The sequence below is a fragment of the Megalobrama amblycephala genome, linkage group LG15 (assembly GCF_018812025.1).
Source record: "Megalobrama amblycephala isolate DHTTF-2021 linkage group LG15, ASM1881202v1, whole genome shotgun sequence".
Taxonomy (NCBI): Eukaryota; Metazoa; Chordata; class Actinopteri; order Cypriniformes; family Xenocyprididae; genus Megalobrama; species Megalobrama amblycephala.
Window position 1 is genome coordinate 23,314,042 of NC_063058.1, and position 23,367 is coordinate 23,337,408.

Sequence of the window (23,367 nt, forward strand, 5' to 3'; positions counted from 1 at the left end):
TAATAATAATAATAATAATAATAATAATAAAGTAAACTAACAATTCCAATAGGGGCTACAGCCCCTTTCTAACAATATTGAGAAACAGCGACCCCAGGTGGCTGATAAGGGGAATAAAACAATAGCCTTGTCTTTTTTTAGTCATGTTTTTAAAATGTTGGCAAGTGGTGTGTGAGCATTACTGATGTGATGATTTCATGGCTGATAATATATTGTCTAAATTAAAGGCTTGCAGGTGATATCCAGGCAGCTTTTCTCACAATTAATAAGAGAATTCACACTTTGAACATACCTTTATCTTTTGATCTGCAGTAGATTAGACAGCAGAACAGAAGTGCAGATCCTGATGCAGTAATACAGAGAATCAACACCATTATGTGTGAAGTAGAAAGGCCTGAATGAAACCGAAATAGTCACTAGAGTTTCATCTCCTCAACCAAATTCACAGAACAGCATTACAGTTAAGTACTGGTATATTAGACTGATTATAACATCTGCTGCCATTGAAATACAATGTATACATTTCCATATTTGTCTGTTGACTCACCCAGTTGTTCTAGAACTACAGTTGCATTGGCTGAAAAAACTCCAGCAAACACTTGACACGTGTACACTCCTTTGTCCTCGCTTCTGACACTCTTCAGTCTGAGAGAGAAGTTTCCTTTAGGAATTTCATTAGTGAAGAACTCAACTCTGTCTCTGTATCGCTCATGTGCTGAATCCGGTTTAATCTCAAGGTCTTGGTAGAGGAGAACCAGGATATGTTCATCTTTATCTGTTTTCTTCCATGACACCTCTTCAATATCATCAGGTGGGATGTGAGAGTTCACGGAGCAGCTAAGAGTGACGTCCTCGCCCACATACGCAGATATGGAGTGATTTGATCCTGATACTATAAAATGATCTGCAAGAATGAACATTTATATCAAAGCAGGGGATATAAATACAGTATATTTCATACAATTGTATTGAAAATATTGTCCAGAATGTTCACAAACTCAATTAGCTTACCAGCATATTTTATTTCAATCAAAGTTTCATCAGTATCCTGGTCATTGTGAACTTTACAACTGTAAATCCCCTTATCTTCAGCTCTCACACTGTTCAACAGGAGGGAGAAGTTTCCATGTTGAATCTCCTCAGTGAAGAAATGAGCTCTATCATGATAATCCTGGTGCTGGGCCTCTGGTCTACTCTCACCATCTTGAAACAGATGCACCAGAGTCTCCGAGTCTGTTCTTCTCCATTCCACCTCCAGAAGCTCCACTGGTAATAATGAGTCAACAGAACAGGGCAGAACCACTGAATCTCCCAGAGGAACAAGCAGAGGACCGGAGGGACCTTTCACCTGAAAGCCTAACAGACAGAGGAAATAAGTGTACTGTATAAATAATATACAGTCAAACCAAAATTTGAACATTTCATTCATTAGTAGAGTTTTTTTAAAATAATAAAATTTGACAAGATCTCAGAGTTAAACTGTATCAAAAAAAATAAAAAAAAGTCAGATAACACTTGAACACAAAACATGGTCAGGTCAAAGTGTCTGAATAATTTTTGGTTCCAAATTTTTATCAATTTTACTGGTAGTCCACTGTATGAAGAATTGTTGGGTATAAAATGTCACAGTTTACTTTATTTTGCTATCCTCACGTACATACATGAACTATAGTGTCCTGCACTTTTTGTTTTCATGTCTAGCTTGTTTCCATGGCTTCTCATTGTTGTTTGTTCACCTGTGTCTTGTTTGGTTAGTCATTATGTTCTGTGTATTTAAACCATCAGTTTGAGTTTGCTCATTGTCCTATAATGTCTATATTTTTCATGAGGAAGTAAGCTGTGAATGTGCAAGACTTCTGATTCATTAGACTCTATAGGGAAATAACGAGAAGAATATCAAAGTGCATTAAACAACTGTTTGCACTACAAACCAGTTTATATTATAATGTTTATAATTAAGACAGTACATTAAAATAATATGCTAAGAAATTCTAGTTTGCAATATCAAGCAGTATAACCAGTGTTTTGTATATCTAAAATTAGCTGGAAGTAAATTACACTGGAAGCCAGACACATTCAATTTACAAATGGCCGTGCATGCTTTTATGCAAAAAATAAGGTGGATACCAGGGGTGCCCAATCCTGTTCCTGGAGCTCTACCTTCCTGCAGACTTCAGATCCAACCCTGATCAAGGGTTGAAGATCTTAATTAGCCTATTCGGTTTAATCAGGTTTGGAGCTGAACTTTGCTGGAACGTAGATCTCCAGGAACACGATTGGGCACCCATGATCTTTGCTGTTACTTAACTGTTACATTTTCTTCTACACCGTAGTTTTGCTCCTCGTTTGGATCAGGGCTTAATGTGCCCCCTTATGCTTTTTCAAATATTACCTTTTATAAGTTTCAAAGATCAAACTGCATGAAAAATAGTTACTGTCACTCAAAAGAAAGAGTCTATTTGAACTGTCAAAACAAAAAGTTGTCAGGAATTCCAGTCTCACTTCCATAACTTGCATAAGTAACAAAGTAACACATTTGCATAATGCCTACCACAGGTCTTCATTGGCTGTCCGCAAACAACATCTAATTTGACCTGCCCTCAAACACTTAGCTGGTTACTGTTGTGATGTAAAGAAAAAACACTGTTTTCTGTGCTGCCAAAGAAAATTATTTTTGCATACAGATGATTCATTACTGATGTACTGTATATAATTTCTGCCAGGTGTTTAAAATACATAGTTTTGTGTTTTATATTGTGTAAACTCAATACAGCTGATTCCGGCTAACTCACATTATTACTGTATTACTGAAACAGTTCTGCTAATCAGCTGTTGGCCCACTATAACTTAAATTGTGTGAATTAATGCAGATATTCATTCTTGCTACTTTGAGTAATGATAAAGGATGCAGCAAGATTTGTTTTACAACGACTTAGACTTTATTGTCATGTACATGAGTCATTCTATATTTAGGGGTACATTTCAGGTCAGCCAAAAAGTCAGGAAATCAGTATTCTTTTTTTGATAAATAAACTAGGTGGTTGGATAATATATCCCCTTAATGTGCTAAATTAATTATTTGGCAAACTTAAGCTCTAATGACTTTTTAAATATGTTAATGAAAATTAACATTTGATTCAATATTTTGTCAACTGTGTTATGGACAAATGCTGTCAAATGAAACATGAATTGAAGTACCACATGTTTGATAACACATTTGTTTGAAGGTTTTTGAGTCTATTCATCAAAGTTTTTGAGGTTTTCTTTCTAACTGATTTGAAAATATGAATTTGGGGCTTTATAATGGGCGTTCTGTGGGATGCTATCATGAAGAATGAAACTTCAACATAAATCCAAAGATGGTTTGGTCTGGTGGTTTAATTCACATTTAAAAGATTTATGAAAAAAAACCCACACATAACACAGTTGACAGACAAAGTAACACAGTTGACAGGACACATTAGAAGATAAAGAGAAAAGTTTTACAATATCCCAAATGTTTCCAACTATTTGTAAATCATGAGAAAATCACGATTTTAACCAAGGATACGGAACATGTACGGGAGTTGCCTGTGTCGTCAATGGCGTCAGTTTCAGTTATATTTTGTAGAAACCTTGGAAACACAAAAGATGCTTTAATATTTTACATGTTTTATTAGACAAGGGAACAACTGATTGGTTACATTTATTGACAGAAAACTAATTATTGTTAAAATATAGTTTTCTTGATTTTTCCAAGAGTAAAGCTATTTTGTCAAGTACCTAATACAGCATTTTCTCCATCATACAATATTTTTTAAAATTAATTGCATGCCATTTATCAACACAAGCCATCCAGCATTTGTAAATGATATTCTAAAATCGATCTAACTGCAGTGTGTAACAGTGTCTCACAGCAGCCGTGCGAACGAGTAGCCCCTCACTGCAGAACACTCGAGATCCAAGGGGCGAAGTCGGGTAGGTTAAGGTATATGGAAAGTGGGATGAGTTGGATCTAGAACCAGGGGGTGGAGATGGGTAGGTTTAGGGCTATGGAAAGTGGGAGGAGTTGGATCTAGATCCAACCCCACCCCTTTGAACTTGTGTTCTGCAGTGAGGACCAGTGATGCGCGGGTTGATCCAAAATGAGCGGGTGCCTGCGGTCACCCGCGCTTACGAGTCATCCAAAAATATTTTTAATGATATTCGGGTCGTTTGAAATAAAGATGCCAATTAAACCTTTGTAATTTTCAGTTTTAGCCTACTTACTAAAGGTTTCAGTTTTACTTTCATGGGTATTTGTGAACATTTATTTATGGATATTGTCCTCAGTCTTTGGCTTAGCCTACCTGTTTTTGTTCGTCTAAAATGCGTTAATAAATACTTTATTAACATATTCTATCCCTGCATTTTGTGCTTGTGAGAGCTTCAATTGGGCATTCACGTGGCGAAATAGCCTAAGCCTACTAATACAAGTGAGAAATCCTTATTTACCTTTTGAATGTTGAGCGTTATTAACTTTTGAATAAATGCTGACGCGGGACAAAATGCCCGATTTCCCAACACGTTGAACTGAGCAATGCCATTGTACCATTTTAATAGGCTACTTTTAAACGCATATAGCTCAGTAATGTCAGTTTTATGTATTTTCTGGGAGGGGGTGGGATTTTTGTTGGGAAAGTCGGGGGAGAGACGCACACTTCGATTAGACTGGATAAAAACATGCAGCATCTTAATTGTTAAGAAAATGAAACGAAATAAATGAATGATGGGGGGCGTATGGGATGGGGGCGGCCACACCCCCCCGCACCCCTAGTTCTTACGTCTATGGCCCAATGACGCTACAATGAGCATTTACTACTTTTAAAAAAATGCGGGTCAGGAAGTGGGTCGGATACAATATTTTCCTTTTTTCTTTGCGGTCCGAGTTGCGGGCGGGTTAGCTGAAAACGTCAGTTGTTTATACATTGACCCGCGCATCACTGGTGAGTAACGCTATAACATAATTTTCAACACACTCAAATGTATCTAATATGATAAACAGAGCAGAAGAAGTGGAAGTGATGACTGTGTCATAATGAAAGTTCTGCTTCTCTCAAGCTGTGTCTTACTCGTCTCTCATTAGCAATCGCTCCAGCGGCCTCGTTCAGCTCCAACAGCACCTGCCCTTCTCTGCTTCATACAGTAATGTTAATAATCTCATCCATGAACATGATTTCTGCCTGAGTCCCGTCCCGATTTTTTACCACTGACTGTGAGGTGAAGTCGTCATCTCCCAAGATTTCGCGCTCAAACTTGGCATCATCAAGCTACACCTTTGTTTTGAATAGGCAACCTCTAGCGGTGAAAAATTTACACATTGTAGCTTTAATATTATGGCAGGCTAATTTCAAATCATGGAGTCATATCGAATTCATGAATACTCCATGAAATTATTGTAATATATAGTGTTTACGGTAAACATGAACTGAGTATCCATAAAGCATTTTAAACATACACACATTATAATAATATACAGTATATTATAACTATAATATAATATATTCATTAATAAGGCAAATTAAGTTTTATAATGCATCATGACACTTCAAGTTGTAAAGACTTATACAATAACATCATAACACTTTATCAGTCATGACTAAGCAGAAATAGATATATGTCAAATCTATAATATTATAGGTTCCCAGATAGCAAGCAATGATCAAAATAATGTTAAATCAATGTTAATGTGTCAGCGTTAACCTCATTGAATCAATATCACTTTTGCACTTTCAATTATTGTTGAGAAAATGTTGAAATTTCGACAAAAAATCAATGGAGATGGCATTAAATCAGTGTTTGCACTTTAAGAAAATGAAACACAACTACAACTGAAATAAAGCCACACAGCCTGAAATCAACTGAAAATAAAAGAAGACAATAAATCTCTCAAGATCTCAGCAGAAGTTCTTTTTGAGAATTAACAGGTTTAGATGTTGATGTTTTATTGAAAATGTTTTATCACCATTTTGGTGATGAGTGTTTCCTTTAGTTGGGCAGTTTGACTCTTGGCTTTTTGTCTGAGTTTGTGGTCTTTGTAACAGTGTTTACCAAAACACATCATTTGTTCCAATGAAATCAGAAACAACGATAACCGAGTGATAAAGTTTTCAGCCTCTTAAAGCAAAATCTAATTTACTAATTGTACTCCTGGCCAAAAGTGGCTATTTGTTTTTAATTGTTTACATTACATTCACCAACAATACTTTCTTTCTATAGATCAGACATTCTGAATCTTGACTTTTAAAATGATTTTTTTTTAAAAATATTTTAAGAGACACAGACATCAAGAATCAGCATATAAATCTCAACAATGGTGACATGCTTCATGCTGCAATGCATGCTGGGAGTCATGAGTTGTATACTATGGTGTCTCCCACCATGCATTGTGGCATGAAAGATGTCACCATTGTTGAGATTTATATGCTGATTCTTAATGTCTGTGTGTCCAAAAAAAAAAAAAAAATCCATAATGTATTTTAAAAAAAAAATCAGAATATGATCTTTGGCAAGAAAGTATTATTGGTGTATATAATATTTTAATAACAAATAACCACTTTTAGTCAGGAACAAGATTAGTAAACTATTCTGTTTCTGAGACAGAAAACTATATCACTCAATAATCTTTGTTTCTGGTTTCTTTGCAACAAAGAATGTTTTTGTAAACACTGTTACAAAGACCACAAACTCACACAAAAAGCCAAGAGTCAAACTGCCCCACTAAAGGAAACACTGATCACCAAAATGGTGACCAAACATTTTCAATTAAACATCAACATCTAAACTTCTGTTAATTCTCAAAAAGAACTTCTGCTGAGATCTTGAGAGATTTATTGTCTTCTTTTATTTTCAGTTGATTTCAGGCTGTGTGGCTTTAAATCAGTTGTAGTTGTGTTTCATTTTCTGAGAATGCAAGCATGATGTTGAACCATCACATTATAACTGATTTTGTTTTTTAAATTTCAACATTTTTTCATCATTAATTGAGGGTGCAAAAGTGATTTTGATTCAATGAGGTTAACGTCGACATATTAACATTGATTTAACATTATTTTGATCATTGCTTGTTATCTGGGTTTAAGTCAATCCTGAGGAATTCTGAATGCTTTATAATCCTTGACAAATGTGAATATAATGTGTATATAATATTATGGATACTGAGTTCATAGAAAGTGTGGCCGTGATTAGATCCGTTAAGTTTATGTATTGAAATGCAAATCATGGTTTTAGGCATTTCCTATGTAATTTCTGTGTAATGACAATAGTTTGTCATTTTTTTTTTTTTTATCATCAACGCTCAGTGTGAGCATAAAATTTACACTGATTTGTCAACATTGTCAACCATGTTACAGTTGATGGGTAACACAGTTGACGGGTAACACAGTTGATAGGTAACGTAGTTGACATTTTGGCCATTTTAGGGCCTTGTGCAAACTGCTGACCTTGGGACTAGTTAGTACATGACCTTGATTAACTTATGCTTTTATATTCTTTCTCTATATATTTATAAATATAACATGTGACAGTGACACAAGTTCGCCAGAACATGTTGATAACACAGTTGACGGTCAATTAATCTACTCTATGTGCAGACAATAATATAGACAAAATATTAAAGAGGAGAAGTTATGACTTCCCACACTGTCTTCAAATTTCCTCCCAAAAAAGGAAATTATATCGTGGTTATAACGTGATGTTGGATATGTGACTTTGGAACAAACCATTGGTGATTTATAGGGGTTTTTATATGGAGTAACACAGTTGACACTGATTTCTCAGATATACACAAAATGGATGATTTAATGTAGATGAATAGCAAAATATTCTTAAAAACACCTTTCTCATAATTTCAGGATTATTTTGGCCAAATATTTATAAGAAATGTATACAGAAACATGTATTTTAGAGCTAATTACAGTATAGAATATGCCATTTTTGCAAGATAAAAGATTGGTATCTGTTGGACTTTTGCATTAAATGACTTAGAAATGTCCCCTGATATAAAAAGTGATCATTGCTTGAAGTGAAATGTTAATGAAAAATTAGTAAAATTGATAATAGAGTCAATGGACATGACATGTACCCCTAATTATAGAATGATTCACATAGTACAATGAAATTCTGTCTGGTTAATCTCAGTTGAAGAACTAAACAGACAGCAATAGACAACAATATACAACAGTAAACGGCAGCAAATACAGCAAAATAAAGTGCAATTATGTCATGTGGTCACAGCTCTTGGAAGGAAGCTGTTTCTCAGTCTGTTCGTGTGGGTTTTCATAGTCCTGTATCTCCGCCCTGAGGGCAGGGGGACAAATAATCTGTGACCTGGGTGGGTGGAATCTGTGGCAATATGTCTAGCCTTCTTCTGTAGTACTTCTGCATACATCAAATCCAGGTCTGAAAAGTGGAGTTCCCACAATCCTCTGTGCTGTTTTAACCACCCGGGCGAAGTCCTTCCTGTCCTGTGCTGTGGAGCTGGCATACCACACAGTAACAAACTCACTACGGCACTCCTATAGAAGTTTATCAATAGCCGAGAGGACAGTCTGGCTTGCTTCATCTTCTTGAGAAAGAAAAGTCTTTGGTGAGCTTTCTTCACCAGGTGGGATGTGTTAAGAGCCCTGATGAGGTCTGATGTAATGTGAATTTGGTGTTATCTGCACGCTTCACTTCCACCCCCGTATGAACAGTGGAGCTTGTGCTGTCCATCCGGACCTTCTGAAGTCCAAAATAACCTCTTTAGTTTAGTGTGATGAGAGAGTGAAAAGGGCTGGACTGAGCATATATCCTTGTGGAGTGCCTGTGTTCAGAAAGAGGATAGAAAATATATTACCCCTATTCTTACCATGTGTGGCCTGTTGGTTAAAATATTTCAAATCCATGAACATAGTGAGGTTGGCAGACCTAAATTATGGAGTTTGTGTACCAGTTTGTGTGGAATTATTGTATTAAAAGCAAAGCTGAAGTCGACAAACAGCATCCTAACATATGTGTTAGATAGCTCCAGATGGGATAGGACGGTGTGGAGTGCTATGATGACTGTGTCACTGTAGATCAGTTCCCTTGGTAGGCAATCTGGTAGCTGTCTAGTTCAGGAGGTATAATGTTCTTAATGTGCTGCAGGAAAAGCCTCTCGAAACATTTCATGATGACGGGGATCAAAGCAACTGGGCGACAGTCAGTGAGGCAGGTAACAGCTGACTTTTTAGGCACAGGTACAATAATGGAGTATTTGAGGCAGACAGGGACTACAGTGAGCTGCAGGGAGAGATTAAAGATGCCCTGAAACACTCATGGAAGTTGGTCTGCACATTATTTCAGTGTCTGAAATGAAACCCATTCCGGCTCCGCAGCCTTGGTGATGTCGATCTTCCTTGGTCAGATTTCACCTGGTGACATTGAAGGGCAAGAGTCTTCTTCTGCTGCGACTGTTCTTCAGGCTGAGATAGCTGGACCATCTATCCGCCACCTTGTGAGTCGAAGCAGGCAAAGAACTGATTCAATGTGTCAGGAAGTGCCTGATCCTGGCTGATCATCTGCTTGCGGCCCTTGTTTTCCGTTATGGCTTTAATACCTCTCCACAGATGTCGGGGATTGTTGTTATTTAAGTATCCCTCAATATGCATGTACCTGTGCTTGGCTCCCTTTATGTCCTTCTTCAGATCTCTCTGGATCTTAAGATATGATAAGGTAATTTAGGATTTTTCACAAATTTGCATTACAGAAGCAAATCTTAAATTGATTTAGGATTCTTATCCTGTCTTACAAAATCTCATCTTATCTCTAGTTAGGAAATCTTAAACCGCTCCATCGAGTTCGGTAGTCAACTGTCATGTCTGTTACCAAGCAACCAACGACGCGCGCAAACTACTTCTGAGGTAAAAATAAAACCAAAATGGACAAACAACGCTGTGCAGCAAGGATCGAAATTTTGATAAGCTCCATTGAAAAGGTGAAGCCTGTTTTATTCGCTCACTCACAAAGATAAGGAAAGAGAGTGGGCAAAAGTTGCCAAAAATGTGTCTGCGGTAGCCTATCTGGCGTTTCTCGTAGCGCAGAGTCCGTGAAGAAAAAATTCACCATTTTTGCAATTGAAACAAAAAAGAAAGCTGCTATACAGGCAAAGGAGGTAAAGAAAACGGGAGGGGAAACAAGAGACACTTCATCGCTAACCCCTTCGGAAACGCAAATGCTGGGTATCATTGACAAGGTGCACTATAAAGGTAAGACAACGCAGAGCTGGTTGTTTTGTAACATTTGGTTTGAAGGTAGCAAATAATCATAAGTGCTAATATGAAATTTATACAGCTATGCTTTCATTATTGACCCAGGCATCCCTGGTGGTTACGAGGTAGGACTGGAGATGAAGCTGGACCAAAGTGAACTGACCGGGCCTATCATGTATACGACAGAAGGAAAAACTCTGATCGGCCGCATACTCTCATCTTCCGTGCACTAAGATGGCATGACAGGTCAGCGATCGTGAAGGGTGCTCAGCAGGAGTATCTGGTGAAATACAATGTCATGCTACTATTTTTTTCCAGATATTAGTCCAGCCACAACTACCAAAAGAAAGAGCTTTAATCTAGTCTTAAAGAAGATGACAGCACTCGGTCTCCAGCTATATTTTGCTAGCCCTCATCTATCCGGCGGCAATTGAACTACGGCACAAAGGTGAGCAGATGATGCTTGACTCTCCTCAAAAAGCAGAGCATTTTGTCACTTCGTTGTCACTGAAGATGTATTCTGCAGTGCTACAAAGCAGCGGGAAGCCAACCGTCTCCATCCCTTTAGCTTCAGTGAGGGAAAATTAATGATGAAGTTTGTGGTGATCCTAACTGCCCTGAAGAGAACAATAACAGGGTGGCCATGGACACCTGTTAATTTTTTTGGAACCTTGCCCTTGTTCTGTACATTTGTCTGCTGACTGGTAAATAATAATGACTCGTTTTATTTATGTTTTTTTTTTGCAGGCTAATGGAGAGCAGGTCCGACCACTATGTTTCTCAGTGGGCCAGGGGACATGTTTTGCATTGAAGTCTACCAGTCATGTATCAACATTTGTTTCTGTTGTTTATTCAGACCTACAGTCTCGGTAATGTGTGGTTTTTATACATAGTTGTTTGTCATTCCCTTTTCTTGTTTTTTTTTTTATTTTATTTTTTTTATATTCCCTTCAACTGACTTCAATACTTTGATTTACTTTGCTTTTCTTTTAAAAGGATTCTGTCACACTGTATCATCAGGCAATTTTCTCCACATGTCTTGAGAATGTCCAATTGTTGTCAACCTATGGACTCATGTGAATTCTGTTTTGTCCTTTTTACTACAAATTGGTTACATCTCTAATCCAGTTTTATGTCTTCTCAATTGATGATTCTAACTCCTGTATAAGTTCATTAAAAAGAGAATGTTGTTTGCTGGTTTTACAGCTGCAAAGACAAAAATAAAAAACTGTTTTGCTCCGCACGTGTGCAAAAATATTGGATTCATAGCCTCCTTAAAGTGGTGACATGAATATGCAACAGCACAAATTGATAGGGATAGGCCTGGTTGGATTGTATAGAGGAATGACCATGTAGGGTATTTTTTTCTTTTGGATTGTGGAATTGTTGATGGTGTGTTTGTTGCTCCCCCTTCTCTGTTTGTTTGAGTGAATGTTTTGTTGGATTTAGAAACAATAAAAAAAAAGGTGATCACAAAAAAGAAAAAAAAGTTTATTTAAACCTCACCCAGTAGTTTGGGGACGAGGTTGGCTGTTCCCTGTGTGGAAACATCAAGGCAAGCCTACAGAACATCCTCTTAGGATGCAAGGTTGCACCGACACAGGGACAATTTAGGTGGCATCACAACCAAGTCATTAAGCAAGCTGGCTGAAGTCTTGGAGGGAGGTAGAGTAGCAGCAAATTACGGACCTGAGATGCCAAAGTTTACACTATCATATTTTGTCAGACCAGGCACCATTTACTGGGTACTGGCACTAGAACGAAATACCCTGCACAAAGCCGAGAGGGAATGGTAAATGTTGGTGGACCTCAAAAAGCAGCTGGTAACCACTCAATAACCACTCTCCAGCCAAACATTGTCATGTGATCAGTTGAGGATAAGAGAGTCATCATCATTGAGCTTACCATCCTGCGGGAAGAAAATGTTACAGCAGCACATGAAAGGAAACATCAAAAATGTTCTGAGCTGACTGTGGAGTGCTAGGAGGTAGGCTGGAATGCCAAGGTTTATCCCATGGAGGTCAGATGCCAGGGCTTTGCCAGCAGAGCAATGGTGCAACTATGTTTTGAGTCTGGCATAGTGGGGGTAAGCCTGCACAAGGTGGTGAAGGAGCTTGAGGAGGAGGCAGAGAAAGCCAGACCGCAGGATAGCATATTCAGCCTGAGGTTTCAAAGTTTAATGTGACACACATACATTAAGTTAATTCTCGAGACTCTTCAACATGCACAAATTTACACAGCAAACCTCAAAGACATAAACATCCATAAATAAATCCATTTAATAGCATGCATAAATAAACATTGCCTACCATCTAAAGCTAACTACATAACTGTCATCAATACATAACAATAACCTGCCTGCATAACCTCTACTCACATACACATATTCTCAAACAAACAAAAAACACCAGGGGACATGCAGTCATCACACACATTAAATAAGGCTTCCCAGCAACCATGAAAATCCACCAACATAGATGTGCAATGCACACAACAATTGAAATAAAATGTGGGAAACAGCATTTGCGGAATTCAACATTGGCCACCCAACTTAGTTTTGGAAAAAACCGCAATACTGCAAATTATCCCTGTATCCAGCCCATGTCTCCAGCCCTTTTATAAATTTTGATCCCTGATTACTAATGCAACACAGGTGTTTCTCTCTGCTCTGGCAAAGCATGAGGAAAACACTGATGCTACTAATGTATGTTAGTAATTTAATGTTCATTTTTGTTCTTTATCAGAGACAGTACACAAGATAAAATAAACTTAAAGTCACAAAGTCACAACATTTTAATTTGCTACATTTGATTTTCCACAGCAGTCTTAAATCATGAATTTTGCTGCTACGTTATCAATTTAATATTCTCAAATTACAGTAGCTGTGACCTATGTTTTCAAGTAGGGTGTCCTAAATGCACACATACTGTATGAGATAAATGGAAAGCAAGAAAAAGAGATACTCATAGCATAAATTGATAATACATACCGTCTGAGATCATCAGGAGTATAGACATAGTAGCAATTCTATGTAGGTTCATCTTCAAATATATAAATATATACAATAAAATATTTTTTGCCATAAATTACTGTAAAAATTTAAATTGTCGTTCATGGACCTTCATGTTCATAAGTTGTCTGCAGAGCTTTTGCTTTTGTTCTTCCGGGAAAAAAACTGGGTCAGGATATATAATCAAGTTAAATATTATCTTTTGCACACATCAACTTGAAATCACTTGCATATAAATGCAAACTTCAAAGAATGTTTTGTTGTCATGATTTCATATTATGCATGTGCATGTAGAATGTAGATATATGTGAGAGTGTTTTACAAGTGTAGCTAACTGTATATGCATGCATCCAGTTTGGATGTATGTGTGAGTGTTGTATTGTATTTATGGTTAATCTTTATCTAAAACATCTTTATGGTAAGATCTGTAAATCAGCTCTGTGATCTTTCCAAACCACTGAGAGATGTTCTTTCATTGCTAGTTTAAACTGTAAAAGAATGGTAAACAGACTGTAATGGCATAAAGAGATCAATGGGCTGTGACTAAATAATGATGCTGGACTTTTACCCCGCCTGGCCTGTTATGAGAGGCTCATAGACACTTGACAATCCTTTTGAAACACCAAACTGTTATCACACTTCCCTATAAAACCATAAAATAACAACACAATAGCTATTGTTCTGCACCAGTGCAGTACTGCTGTATTAAGACCTACAGAAAAAAGTGATATACCATCAGAAAAAAATCACTGAAACATGAAATACTGACTGCTTCCTATATCTTTGGCTAACATATACGCTCTGTTTCATTATGTTTTGTTTCAGTCAGTCGTTCTGTGTTCTTGTTCATGACATGTATTATCTGTCTCCTATGTTTCATTGTATTTTGGTTCAGTCCTGTGTGACCTAGTTCTCCTGAGTTGTCATCATTAGTCATCCAGTTCACCACTTGTCCATTAATTCTCATTAGCTCCCTTTGTTTGATCTGTCTACTAAAGTTCTAAGTTTTCTGCCATTGGGGGTCTGTCTTCATCAATGCGTCATCTGAGTAAGTTTGTAAAAGTAGTTCTCTCCAGAGTTTTTGTTTGAGTTCCAAGTTTGTTCCTTGAAGTATTCCTCATCATGCGAGTTTATGTACAACCATGTTACATGACTGAAAGATGGACCCTCAAATTGAGTTAAGAAAAAGTAATGGAGTTGCCTGCAGTTGAGCTGCTTTGCTTGGAGCAGGGGCAGCAAACCCTCGAGGCTCACAGCCGTGTGTTTCTTGATATGGCATGCCATACCACCTTCTTCAACGTGGAAGTGATGGATAAAGTTTCTTGGATTTGTTTGAGGAGGTAATGCCTGAAAATTGCCCTTATCACTGACCCTCCCCAGTTTTAATCCTCCTGTTTCTCAAGCATTTTCTGTTTCTCCAGCATTTAATGTTTCTCCATTGTTTCCAGTGTCTCCTGTATGAAAGGTGAAGTAGTCAGGTTACAAACGTGTAGCATATGCACACTTATCAGGACAGTCACTAAAATCTGGAATCTTGTAATCTGACCTCGGCTCCGGCCGGTCCAGAGAAAAACAGACACTCTGACATCTTTGTTACCCTCCAAGGTAAAACAGAGGGCCCAATTTCCTAGCTCTTGGGACATCAAAGGGGCCCCTCATGTGGACTAAGTGCCAGATCACATTCCAACACACACCACACACACACAGACACACACAAAAGGACACAAACATGCATTGGAGACTGCATGTGTAAAATATACCCGTCATGTATGTCAAGTGCATTGCATGTTTCCTAGTGTTTAGACTTAGTTTAAATAACTGTAGTTGAGTTAGTGTTAGTTTTAATGATGGAATTTGTCTGTAAACCATAACTTCTTTTATATGCCTTTCTGATCTGTCGAGTTTGATCTCGTTTTAAAGCTCTTGCTACTGCTCATTCACTGAGATAGGTCACATAGCTGTCAAATGCATTGTTCTATTTGTTTAATGATACTGTGAAGAAAGTACTCCATCTCGAAATCCGATCTGATAGCCATAAATCATGCAAATTCAGCTGGGAGACAAGACAAAGAAACTTTGCCCACCAAACAGTGCTACGCATCTATTGGCCGTTGCAACTCAGGAGGTGTGTTCGCTTGATTTTCGATAAAAGCAAACGACACGCGCTTTTCCTTTGTCTCCCCACACATTATTCATGCTCGACTGTTCTTTTGCTCATTCAACAAAAACCAGGTCACTTTAACGTTTCGATCCTATATCCTTGCTTTACGTTTGGATGCTAGTAGAGGACGTTTTTTCTCGTGACCAGAGAAAAAACCCTTCCTTTTGATGATATTCTGTGAGGAGCTTACGGTTTGCTGGACAAACTAATAGTTTCTCTAAATAATTATTAAACTCGAACTAATCATATATGTAATTGATTATAATTCATTGTAATTGGTTCACAATATATGTTTAATTCCCCCTTGGGTCGGTATATGCAATAATAATCAGTCATAAAGCTTTATGACTTATTATATTCATATGCCCCACCCATAAATTGATTAATAACTGTACAAATCGCTACATTACAAATGCCTCAGGGTACAACAAAGTGGGAATCATCAAAGACATCGGCAAGGAACCAAGATCATACGTGCTGGAATCAGAGGGGAGGGATTTTTGAAAGAATCGTAGACACATCTTGCCTGTCCCAGAAGCTTTGCCACCACAAAATGATGAACACAACCCTGCAGATCACCCAACAGTTTGTACACCAAGATAAGACCAAAGTTTCCTTACAGACCACACAAGTGCACAGGTGACATCTACTGACTAACATCAGAGGTCACTGTACCTGCCAAAGAATCTGAAAAAAAGCTTTATGTGACTCGATCAGGCTGAATCTCAAGACCAAACCCAAAGTATATCCAGTGAGCAGCTAAGAGATGTTTGCAAGAGACTGTTATCCTTAGTTATGACGTCAGTATCAGCTCCGAATGTGTACGATAGTAGATTACTGGAGAACTGTATGTAGTTTCAGACAAAGTTTTAACGTCATGCATAACTGTCCATCATTCATCATGATGCCATTTCAGATTGTGGAAAAACCTGAGTTTCTTCATCTGATGAAAAAGGCAGTGCCACGATACAAAGTTCCAACAAGGAGCTACTTCTCCACAAACAAAATCCCAGCCATGTACAAGGAGGTACAAGCGAGTGTAGAGGAACAGATGGCAGAGGGTGTGTGGTTTGGTGCAACCACAGACCTGTGGACCAGCACTGGTGGTGGAGGAGAACCCTTTATGAGCTTTACAGTCCACTACCTCTCTACTGATTGGAAGCTTAAAGGTGATACAGAGGATTTTTTCGTCGACTGAGAAACCAAAGACTGTTAGTGAGTTTTTTAAATGAGCGCATGCGTAAGAACAACCCCCCTCCTTCACAGCTCATTTCGAGGGAATGCCTCCCAAAACTCGTGCATGAGTATTGGAACACGAGTGTTTGTTTACCACCGGCATTCGCTGTGTCATGTTAAGGGGGTCGCACACCGGACGCGAAGCTCAGCGCCGCGACACGTCTTTAAAATTTGAACGCATTGTTTTCTATGAATGTACGCACACCGGCGGCGACATTCGGCGCCTGTCCAAAACAATGCGTTCGAATTTTAAAGACATGTCACGGTGCTGAGCTTCGCGTCCGGTGTGCGACCCCGTTTAGTGGATTAATTATGTCGGACTTACCGCAGGTAACTCATAATCTGCAGTTGTTACTCCTGTCTCCTGACAAAAACATTGCATGTGGCGCCTGTGGAGTGTGGAAAGTTACTGGAGCGCGCAGCCGTGCACGTCTCTCACAAGGAACGTCATGGCAATGATTGACAAGCCAGAGGGCCAATCGTTTACGCGATGATTGCGTAAACGATTAGCTGATGTTTTTAAGGCCCTACCTCGTGCACAGATGTATATTAATATTATTACTTTCAGTGTACCTAATAAATAATCTTTTATCAGTTACTAAAGACAGTTTCAAGTAATATTGCAAAAATGTATAAAACAAAACATCCTCTTTAGCACCTTTAAGTCTCACTGTCTTGAGACTATTTTACAGAAGACCACACGGCAGAGCATATCACAGAAATGATGGAAAACATGCTTCTGGACTATAAGATAAAGAAAGAGAGTCTGTCTGGAAATAAAACACACAATGCCAGTAACATGAGAAATGCCTTTGCATCATTTCCCTATGTCTGGTTTCCGTAATTTAAATTTGGCCATTTCCAAAGTCCTCAAGATACCAAGGGTGGAATCCGCTACCAGAGCATGCCAACATTTGGTGCAAGGGTTTTCTCGAAGCTGGAAATGGGAACCTGAGCTCCAAAAGAAGCAGGCAGAATTGAGCATCCCTGAACATTCACTGATAAACAATGTGGTCACCAGATGGGGATCCACATTTGAAATGATTTCCAGGTTCTTGGAGCAGCAGCAGGCCATCTGTGGGGTGCTAGCAGGAGACAGAAGCACCACTGTCCTTGAGAAAGTAATCAGATTTCACTGATGTCCTGGCCTCAGAGAAACTAGTCACACTTTCCTCCCTGAAGCCAGTCTTGGAGCACATCAACACTAGAACCACCAGGGTTCGCTGTATACCTAAAACCGCCATGCGGGTAAATTTTTTCCCCTTGCACATTACACCTGTTTTTATATGGCTAAAGAACATATCATCTATATTTTTGTCCTGTTGTTTTATGCTTTTTTTTTTATGCAGGCTACTCAAATCACTTTTCATAACGGTCAATATTACCTAAACAAGTCTGCACTGACAAGGAGAATTAGAAGGAAGTAAATACATATTTGGGTGGTGTAATATTATAATTAATCATATATTAAGATAACATCTCGGTTACAAAGGTAACCCTCGTTCCCTGAAGGAGGGAACGGAGACGTACGTCGGACAGACCGACAAATAGGAATCTCGCTAGAGAGGCCAATCTACTTCGAGTGTAACAGCTCTATTCAGGCCAAACTCGAGGGCTCTTATCGGAACCGGGCGGTTTACGAAAACATTTCCAGCGAAATGGCCGAGCGTGGTTACAGACGATCCTGTTGATCAATGATCAATTGTGCTGGCTCCGTTGGGAAAATAACTTTAATATTGCAAAAAGAGCTCCGCTGTTGACTACACTGTTGTTGACATCCATGTTTAACGTTAGCTACTTCCGCAAATAACGAGTGACGTCGTTGACCGTTGCGTACTCTTCTGCGCATGCGGGTCACTTCTGGGTCATTTCACGTTCACACAGGAGATCACAAAAGGTCGCATTTAATTGAAAATGTGAACGGCCTTGCAAAAAAATCGAATTTTTTCAAAAAATCGGAATTGAGCATTAAGCCCTGCAGTGTGAACGTAGCCCAAGATCAATCTTAACCAAACGGCTTATTGCTGGAGAGACTGTGGGGAGGCTCTGGCCAATCACACACATATATTTTGGACTTGTCCTAAATTAACAGGTTTTTGGAATGAAGTATTTGATATTGCAGAGAAAACATTAGTTATAAAATTAAATAGAGACCCCATGATGGCTATTCTTGGGGTCAATATGAAAGAGGTAAAATCTAAAGAGGGAAAATATTTACTCCAAATACTCTTTGTAGCTGCAAAAAAAGCTATCACTAAAAATTGGCTCCAGAGGGAGCCTCCAACCTGTAATAAATGGTTATCTTTAATTAAAGAAATATATGTTATGGAAAAAATAACATATACTCTTAGATTGGAACATGCATCATTTAAAAAAAGATGGGCAGCCTGGTTAGAAGGAATGGCTTTGGACTGGGACTGATGGCTTTCCAGGCATGGCAAATCTAGTAATATATACCCAGCAATAGTAATACCTATAATTAATTAAAATGAATAAATAAAAAGTCCCACCCTCCTTGGTTGGATTCAAGTATTAATTTAGTTATACAGTTTTGTTAATGGTTTCCTATTTTGGTGTTTTGTTGCTGTTGTTTTTTTTTTCTTTTTTATGTATTTCCTGTGAAGATTTTTGTTGTATAATGTTTGTTAAATATGTTTTATGTTTATGGTTGGTGATTAGGTGGTCCTGCAAAAAAATGTAAAAACAGACATGTATGATGTATGTTACACACAGGATGTATGTAAGTTTTTTCTTAAAAGAAAAAAAAAGGAAAATAAAAATTAAGTTGGAAAAAAAAAAAAAAAACAGCAAATATCGCCTGTTTTAACATCGCTTTCAATCCCATAGACGGGGAGGAAAGCAACGTACCCAAGCATGAGATGTCAGGCGGCCGATTAAAGCCGCCGACATCATATAAACTGAAGCAGTAAGTGCAACTCAAGCTAAACAATAGCTGAGAAGTTTAGAAAGAACCGAACAGCGGCCATTTTGTGGCCCGCTCAGTCTATCTAAAAACACCTTCAGTTTGCCCACAAAAAAAACCCTACAAATTTTACTGTTACATGTTCAGGAAAATATGTTTAGGAATAGAAAGACAAGGTCAACACTAATAATAATAAGCTGAACCCTGCTTACCTTTCCCGTGGCAGTCGGACCCACGAAATTCCCTCCTGACCGAAGTGGGAGGATAATTCAGGTTCCTTTGCCAAAAGAACCCCTTCTTCACTATCAAGCCAGATAAATATCAGATAAATATCAAGCCAGCGGGCCGTCAGAGAAAAACTCATCATGGGCCCATCCGTCAGTCCTGACTGTTCAAGGGTGCCATCTGAACATGTATCTGTCAATAAGGTCCCCGGGAAGGCCGAGGAATAGAGACGAGGGCAGATGAAATGTGCCCCCCGCCAGAGAGGAGATTGGCTACCGGCGGGGTTTGTTCTGACGCCGGTTTTCAATCACCTCCCTCAGATCTGGTTTTCTATTCCTCGTATCCCACCGCTTTTGCGACTTACTCCGAGGCGGAGGAGGCGCTCGAGCGGCGACACTGGATCGCTGGACCTGTCTCTGAGCCTCGGCTCGAGATGGTCCAGGGCCTCCCGGGTGTCTGGGCCCAGAATCGGATCTGAGCGGTATGCAGTTTTTATATGCTGCTGAGCGCACCCTCGCCTCTCTGAACTTTCCAACAACCATCTCAACGGAACCACCAAAAAGTTCAGAGGGCGAGACTGGGGCATCGAGGAGAAAGCCCTTTTCTTTCTCCCCGATTTCCGCCATGTTCAACCACAGATGCCTCTCCATGGCCACCATGGATCTGCCGATCGAGGCAGCCGTCTGCTTGCTGGCCCGGAGAGCAAGATCTGTGGTGCGGCGCAGCTCAGCTACTGCATCAGGGGACAAACCCTGCCCCTGATCCAGATCCTTCAGCAGATCAGCCTGGTAAGCTTGCAACACTGCCATCGTATGCAAAGCTGCGCCAGCCTGACCTGCTGCAGCGTACGCCCTGCCGTTCAAACGTGACGTCATCTTAAGGGGTTTGGACGGCAGGACTGGAGCTTTTAGTGACGGTGCACAGCCAGTGACGAGATAGTTCGCGAACGTCTCGTCAATAGGCGCCATCGTCACATACCCATGCTGGGGTAATCTCTCCACATCAGCAAAGTTTCCCCGCTGATGTGTATGGATCCTCGCCGAGTATGGGCTCTTCCATGCCTTCTCGATCTCTACATGGAGATCCGGAAGGAATGGAAGGCTCACCGGAGTTACAGGGTTATGATCGGAAAGAAACCATTCGTCCAGTCTGCCGCGAGCGGTCTCTTTCCTCTCACGCTCCCAAGGCAGCTGCAGTCTGCCGGCAGCATGCTCCATTACCTCCAGTAACTCAGCGTACGCTGAACAGGGAGGTCTGGAGAAAGAAGCTGCTTCACTCGCTTCTTCCTCCACTGCCATCGCCTGCTCTTGGGGGGCTGGCAGCCAGAAGAACACTCGCTCCTGGATCTGATGATGTTAAGGATAAAACATCATCATCATCCAGGATCGCGTCCTCGCCAGCCGCTGCCTGAGGCTGAGAGACGGTCACACCCCTCTCAAACTCGGCAGCGAGCTCCATCTGTGAGCCCCATGAGTGCAGTCTTCGCTCTGCCTCAGCGCGAGCGGGACCAGATCCACCAGGCACAGATGATGACGCCCCTTCTCTCGAAAAGAGGGCCAGGCGAGAACGGAGCGTTCTCATAGGAAAACGCTCACAGTTGACGCAGACAGCGCCCTCAAGCACTGACCGCGCGTGTTCTTCCCCCAGACAATGAACACATAGGTCGTGTGTATCTTCCGGTGTCAGAAACCTCGGACACGGATCAGCACACTTCCTAAAGTTCTTCTTACCTTTCTCAGACATACTGGATTGGAAGATGAATTCTTTGGATAAAGAATACAGAGTTGAGGTTGACACAACAGTCCCGAAAAGATGATGCATACTGACTGCTTCCGTAGGCGCGCCTTTATACTTCCGGGTTGCGCCATATGACTGTCACTGGCCAATAGGATTGGAGTTTGTATGATTTTGTAATGAGGTTTCGAAACACCGGGTCACGTGGACGTTCCCCATTGCGTCATCGAACGCAGAGTTGAAGTTCCCTTCGAAAGGAAATTACATTTTTAGTCAAAGATTTTGACATTTTTAATGACATTTTTAATGACATTTTTTTATTTACTTAAAACAATTTTTATAACAACAAAACGTTATCTTTTTACAGACAGTGGCCCCCAAATAATTAGCACAAATGCATTATTTGAATGTCTGGAATCACTGTAGTTTTTTTTTAAGAAATTAATTTCACAAGGATGAAGCTTATTCAACAAGGATTAATTAAATAGATTTAAAAAAGAAAAAGAAAAAAGACATTTCTAATGTTACAAAAGATTTCAATACTGTTCTTTAAACTTGCTGTTCTGTGAATCAACAGGTCATGGTTTCCTGTTTTCACCACTGATAATAGTACCTAAGAATGATTCTTGATCATCAAATCATCATATTAGATTGATTTCTGAAGGATCATGTGACACTGAAGACTGGAGGAACAGGAATAAACAGCCATTTGAAATATATTAAAATAGAAAACAAATCACAAAATTACTGTTTTGCCTTTTTTGATCAAATAAATGCAACATTGGTGAGCTTAAACAAAGAATTTTATTAATCCTTTTGAAGCGCAATATCATATCAAAATGAACTAGAGAACAATAACAGAACTGATATAGGTCCTCAAAAACATGTATACAGGTTTATTTCAGTTATTACAGGCAGTGATGAACTCAATGATAATAACTAATAAAATACAGAGTTTTAAAACATCGCAAAGGAAGAGCAGAACGAGCTGAACTCATTGGACGATAGCTGAAGGTTGTTACACAAAGTGTCTGTCATTCAGTTACAGATGACTGCACAAATCGTGCAAACTAATGAAAACATTATAAACTGTTACCTAGAAGTAAACAACTGTAGTTTAGGCGTAAGTCAGCCGCCCGTGAGGCTGAGAGTATAGTTATCTTTATGGAATAATCCACTAATGTCTTGAGATTCAATGTGAACTAAAATTCTCAGTTGCACGTGCAATCGCGCATGTCTGCGAAACTCATTAATATTCATGTAAGCTCCGCCTTCAGAATAGTTGTTCTCACTGTCCAATGACAGCGCGTTACATTCACAGTGACAGAGGATTGGCTCTTCACACTGAGGTGAAAGCTGATTGGTCGCTCCACGTGTGTCCTGACCAATGGCGTTTTTAACTCGACTGACAAATGGATAAAGAAAAGCAATTGGCCAATGCTTTTTAAAAAGAGATTTAAAATGATTTATTAATCTACATTTAAAACATTAATCAAATAAACAGTTTTAAATGTGTGTATTTATTCATACATGTAAAAATGTCCATTTGTGTTTGAATGATTAAATTGATGAATTGATTGTTGATGTTGTTTTTCAGTGGGTTAGTGGATCTAAATCTGTAAGTGTCACTCCTGCTCCTCATAGCGACACCACATGACACAATATACATGAAAACTGAGTTCAACATTTATTACAATATTTCAACATTTACTTCATCATGTGATTTTGAGTCATTAACACACATTTATTGTGTCCTGATATTTCAGTGTTAATGTCATGAAGAGACTCTATAACAGTTTCACTGATGATCCATAATCAACCCTAAACCCAG

General features: G+C 39.2%; 1 protein-coding gene across 1 annotated transcript; it reads right to left on the reverse strand.

Annotated features, from left to right (window-relative positions):
• Nucleotides 1-275: 275 nt before the first annotated feature.
• LOC125247016 (junctional adhesion molecule-like) lies at nt 276-5,251 on the reverse strand. Its single transcript, XM_048158180.1, has 4 exons — nt 5,233-5,251; nt 1,012-1,356; nt 548-904; nt 276-394 (listed from the first exon to the last, which is right to left on the reverse strand). Exons 1-4 carry the CDS (start codon nt 5,249-5,251, stop codon nt 276-278), a joined length of 840 nt encoding a protein of 279 aa, XP_048014137.1.
• Between the last annotated feature and the right edge of the window lie 18,116 nt (nt 5,252-23,367).